Source organism: Aulostomus chinensis, chromosome 1 (assembly GCF_037954235.1).
Source record: "Aulostomus chinensis isolate RoL2024-O1b breed Wild chromosome 1, RoL_Achi_v1.0, whole genome shotgun sequence".
NCBI classification, from domain to species: domain Eukaryota; kingdom Metazoa; phylum Chordata; class Actinopteri; order Syngnathiformes; family Aulostomidae; genus Aulostomus; species Aulostomus chinensis.
The window spans coordinates 62,955,505-62,961,159 of NC_141320.1; the positions used below are offsets into that span (position 1 = coordinate 62,955,505).

At 44.3% G+C, this 5,655-nt stretch overlaps 1 protein-coding gene across 1 annotated transcript; it reads right to left on the minus strand.

Annotated features, from left to right (window-relative positions):
- Window positions 1-547: 547 nt before the first annotated feature.
- On the minus strand, window positions 548-5,123 carry lig4 (ligase IV, DNA, ATP-dependent). Its single transcript, XM_086204467.1, has 3 exons — window positions 4,982-5,123; window positions 1,975-4,045; window positions 548-1,899 (listed from the first exon to the last, which is right to left on the minus strand). The coding sequence occupies exons 2-3, from the start codon at window positions 4,035-4,037 to the stop codon at window positions 1,230-1,232; spliced, it is 2,733 nt and encodes a 910-aa protein (XP_086060593.1). The 5' UTR covers window positions 4,038-4,045; window positions 4,982-5,123; the 3' UTR covers window positions 548-1,229.
- Window positions 5,124-5,655: the final 532 nt, after the last annotated feature.

The window sequence follows — 5,655 nt, forward strand, 5'->3', positions numbered from 1 at the left end:
GGGCGTCATTCGCTCGCTGATGCACAATATATATATATATTATATATATATACACATATTCTTTTTAACTGATACCATTTTCCTTCCAAATACTTTGGAGTGGTCAAACGTTTGATCTCTAAAGAGAACTGTTTTCAACGCAATCAAAATTAAAAAAGCCTACAGGGACCTCCATGCCAACAACAGCCCAGCCATTATTCTCAGGATGTGAGTAGGGACACACACCTTATCAGTTTTACTTTGAAAATATATTCATGCGGCATTTACGAACAACAATGCCCAGGACACCACAGGCAGCTACCAGCACCCTGGAGGCGATGGTAATGAAGGTTATAACATATCAATGAGTCCCAAGACGCATCGCTGACATTTTTGAAGACAGGAAGACATGGGGACATCTTTGTTGGAGGGCCTTGAGCTGAACTGGTTTTGATGCCCCCCCCCCCCCCCCCCCATGGTATCCCTCGGTCTCCCTCCACCAGCTGAAGTGCCGAGGCACATCAGAAGAACTCTCCTCACTCTTGTTGAGTTAATTACTAGTTTAAAAAAAAAAAAAAACATTCATGTTTTTTGAAATCGGTGAAGCAAATTTATTCAAGTTCTCCTTAAACACATAAAAATCACACAAATCATAAAACCATCACACTGTTAACGGCGTAGCTCTCGCTCTCTCCATTAAAGGCTCATTCCACTGATTCACACATAACACTAACCCCTCAATTCAGTCTGAAAGGCAGGAAGCCAAGCCTGATCATGTATTAAAAACGCCAAAATATGAGAAAAACCTCTGCTTTCCCTAAACCTTCATCTAATATTTCTCACCTGCGGTTTTTTTATCGTGTCCCTTTGAAGACGATAAATTACAATGGACCTATCATTAGTTATTACGGTATTCCCAGATGTGCGCTGATGGGCGGTCGTTCATCCAACGGGATGAGAGCACTCTTTTAAAACCTTACATACTGTCTGTTTCACCAAATTTAACCCTCCCGAAGTGGAAAAGTGTCCAGCACGTTTTTAACTGCACTGCTAAAAGTTAAACAAAAAAAGTAAAGCCTTTGTATTTTAATAGCACATAAACATTTTTAAACTCTATTCCATTGATTTATTCATAAAACTCATCCTGAGAAGGGACTTTTTTCATAAAATCTCTTCTGTCACCTGTGACAGTGATTAAGAGATGATTAAAATGCTAGCATGTAGCTATTTAAATGTTAATAAGCGGCTTTTCAAACTAAGTAGTCGCTGTCGTTCATCAAGTAGCCCGCTTTGATCGACTCCGTCACCCACGTGTCTCTTACCATCTTGAACTTCTTCTTAAAGCAGCGCCGCAGACTCCTAAAATCCAGAAGTCTTGTGTCCTCAGCGATGACAACATGAGTCACTCCTTCTTCCAACTTCGGCGCCACCGTACCTCCGTGATAGCGGAATTCCAACGCCCTGATGTCCAAACAGGAGGCCTGTATGGCGCTGCTGGGGTCGCCTATGTCTGCGTAGCTGTCCATGTAAACAGTGAAGGGTCTGAACATGCTGGTGGGGAGGTCCTCCCAGCCGTATCGCTCCTCCACCTGGCTGACGTTCACAGCCACCGACGTGTCCGCGCTGCCGATCCGGCCGAACACCTCCCTCAGCTGCTGCTCGTCTGTGTCCATGAAGAAGCTGTCGCCGTAGCTGTCGTACTCCTTGCCAAAGTGTTCCCTGGTGGAGGGAGACATGTGGACCATGTGGCGTGGTTGCCATGGGACTACTCGCTTCTGATCCAGGCACTCCAGCAGCCAGGCGGCCCAAACCACGTCTTGCTCGTCGGAGGCGACCAAGTTCTTCACGCGCATGTTCTCTAAGCCGACGATGACGCAGTAGGTGTCCCGTCCAGGGTTCTGAACTACGATACCCCCACACCTGAAAGATGACATCAGTAATCATGGGTTCAAATCAGAGCCAATGTTTCAGCAACAACACCAGCGACAGGCTTACCTGGCCACGCCCTTTTCCAGCTCAGCCTTGGGGTGGTCCGGGGTCCCATTCAGGATGCAGAACTCCACGTCCTCAAACATATCCGTCTCCTTGGTAACCCCAGACAGGTCCTGGGACTTGAAGTGGTCAATGATGCTGATCACCTTCTTGGGTTTAGCAGGTATCTTGCGCTTCTTTTTTTGTGGTTCGTCGTTGTCAAATCGAAGGTGTCGTGAGGCGAGTTTCCCTGATGCTTTGCTGCGCAACTGCTCCAGCTCTGCCAGCGTCATACACTGGTGCCACTCCTTGTCGTCACGGATCTTCTCGATTCTGGGGAAGCGAAGGGTGCAGTTGGTTTTGTACATGTCGCTCCCGACTATCTCTGCCGCCTTGACCTGGAGGATGACGGAGTTGCTGGGTTCGATGTACACCTCTGGCTTCTCCGTTGCACACAGGATGGATGCTGGTGGGTCGTTTTTGCGGTAGACCTTCCAGTGCTTTGCTAGCTTCAAGCCAAGTTCGTACAACTCCTTCATGGTGTAGCCAGAGCCAATACGGCAGAGGGTGTGGAAAACGGAGGGTTTCTCGCCAGGCTTTGGCGCTTCAGCGACGGCACATAAGAAGTGGGACACCATCCCGCCCCGCCTCCCTTTTCCCATGTAGCCACCAACAATTAGCAGGTCCAGCTCATCCATCAAGCCATCCACATATTCTGGCTTTATTTTCAGCCAACCCTCCCCCCGCTTGTCAGGTTTGTAGATGGATAACGGATCCTTCACCATGATACCCTCTTCTCTACTGTCGATGGCATCATTGAGGGAGTTCACAACCTCCTGCATGGTTCTAGCTTCCATTTTTGGTATCAGGTGTATCCTTCCTTTCACCGGGGTGAAAACCGTCTGCAGGATCTCATGTCGCTTCCTCAGCGTCTCCTTGCCAAACTTTTGGTCGTTGACTAACAGCACGTCGAACACGCAGAAGCACGTCTGTAATTCAGAATCTTCCATCAGCCTCTTGATGTCGAATTTGCTTCCTTTCTGCATGAAGACCTGCGTGGTCGGGTTGTACGCCATCATCTCCCCATCCAGGATGCAGTTGACAACGTGGCTTTTGAAGACGTTGTGGATGTGAGGCGTCAGTGAGCCCTCCAGTGGGGAACCTCCAAACTGCTGCGTGTATTCAAAGGCATTTCTGCTGAAGTACTTGTACACATCTCCGTCTTTATGGAGCTGTATGCGCTCGCCATCCAGCTTGGTTTCGATGTAAAAAAGGCTATTGCCCATCTGCTTCTCCACATTACGGATGTTAGCCACAGCTGCTAACATGGGCTTAAAGGCTGAGAAAAGGCTGATGGACACTTCGCTCAAAGATACGGAGGGGTTGTGCAGCTGCTGGCACACCTTGTTCAAGTCTGTGTTCACATTGTAGAGCTCAGCAGCGTCGGGGTGGAAGACTTGGAGAACAGTTTCCTTGCTGATCCCCAGCTTCATGTCTTTCAGAATCATTCGGATGAGCCATTTTTGCTCGAGAGCTGAGCTCTGCGTGATGAGGTGCAGCAGACTCTTTCTCACAAGGTCCTTCTGCTTGCTGGCATTGTTGATTGCGACTGAATCCAGGAAGTCGTTGACTTCTTTGATGCTGAGGTTACCATGGCTTGGGCACCGTTTCTTCAGGATAAAGTACGCCATGCTGGCAAAGTCTCCAGCCTCTCCTTGGGTTGTAGTCGGAGCTCGATAGTTCAGAAGTTTATTGGCTTCTGGGCCACCCTTTGGGAGGCCTAAAGCATCAATGTAGAGTTTCGCTAACATGTTCTCCTTGATGCCGTAGGCCATCCGCTCGCGCTCAAACAAGGGAACTATGAGGCGCATAGCTGGGAAGAAAGAGTCTGTGGATTTCAGGTTATCTTTGTGCAGGGCAGAATGAAAATTTCTCCATGACTCCATGAAATTCCAGAGGATTTTGGACTTATCTGGACGAAGTTTGGACTTCTGGATTTTCTCTAAAATGGTACACAGGTCATGGAAGGGAACCTGAGCAGCAACAGAGAGCTGACCAGCATCATCACTTTTGGATGTTCCCTCCATGATGAAATCTGTAATAAATGCCACAAAAACAAACAAAACAAAAAACTGTCTCATATTTGGTGTAATCTTTTTCTTTCAGATTCATTAACGAGAAAAATCCTCAACGAATACTAAATCTTAAAATGTCCTTTTCTTATATATATAAATATATATAATAAATGGCATTTTTAATCGACAATTTAGCAAAACAAACATCTTAAAGCAACATGATGGGCATTTTATGTTATTGTCAGATCTTATAAAGTCAGTTATTAATCAATTCCCCCCAAACATGTGACGGATTAATTAATAACAAATGTGAGTAACAGCCCAAAAACAAACTTAGAGAAATTCACATATAATTTAACAGGTAGAGGGGTATCCCTGGTTATCTTTCAAACAGCAGAAAAAAAAATAAGAATTACAACAAAAAAATCTAATCTGTTGAAGTTTTGAAATGCTTCATTAAAACTACATTGAGGTGATGAAGAGAAAACAATTTTTTTAAAAACATGTTCTGTAAAGAATTATTTTTCAAAATGTGAGTCGCAGATTATTCATCCACTGACTCAACATGTTGAAACATGAGAATTTAATTTAGACTCCAGTTTAAGCTCGTAATATCTGGAACACATTCGTGGCTGGCGAAAACAGTTAAAATATAAGTTACTCTTTTTTATTTTGATATTATTTTACTGCCAGGTTAGTTCCTTTTCAAAATAAAACTGTATCCGTGACGGTGTCTAGTAGTTGCCAACAAAAAGGACCATGTAAAGGTATTTCATTAGACTTTAACTGAACGAGTTTAATGCGATATTAAATGCAATTTAAATGACTAACGTTCCTACGTCTGACGTTAGCTAAGCTTTCATTGCGAAGGTGTTATTCTCTGATTTAATTTGAGGAGCGTTAACTCGACAAATTAGCTCAATAATTAGACAATTCTGGAAAGATTTCATAATTACCCTTGTCTTCTATGTCCAAATTATGGTGTCACAAGCTACATGATGAACGACACACTTCCTGGTAAGCCAAACGGAGTCCTACACACTAAAAGTTCCCCTGGAAACAAGAGCGGAAGACGTGTTCCACCATTATCTTGGTTTTCTGCGACGAAACTTTTGTACTCACTAACACACTTACGAAGCTCAAATCTTACATTGATATTAAATATTTCATAACAATTATTATGTTAAAATTTGTTTCATTAGTTTTAAACATGATCGTAAAAAAACCCCGTTGTATTCAATATCCCTTCCATGCGTAATGTGATTGTTCTAATTTCCACCAGCAGAGGGCACCGCTGGGACGTTGCAGGGCTGAGGAGCTTCTTGTTTCCTGTCGTGAGCTGAGCGGGGAATCTGTAGTCAGGAAAAACGAGCGGTTACAACGACAGTTACAGGTTATTTCATGGATACAATTTTAGAAACCTCTTTTAAAAATAAAAATGTGCTTTGAGTGTGAATGGCAGCTTCAGTGAGTTAAAGCTGCTCCAGCCCAAAGTTGCTGCTCACTCATGACCCTAACCTTTGACCTGTGTGTGTGTGTGTGTGTGTGTGTGTTTATATATATGTGCATATCAATGTGTGGGAGTATAGCTGCAGCCACTAGAATCAATACTGCATATCATTGTATGCTA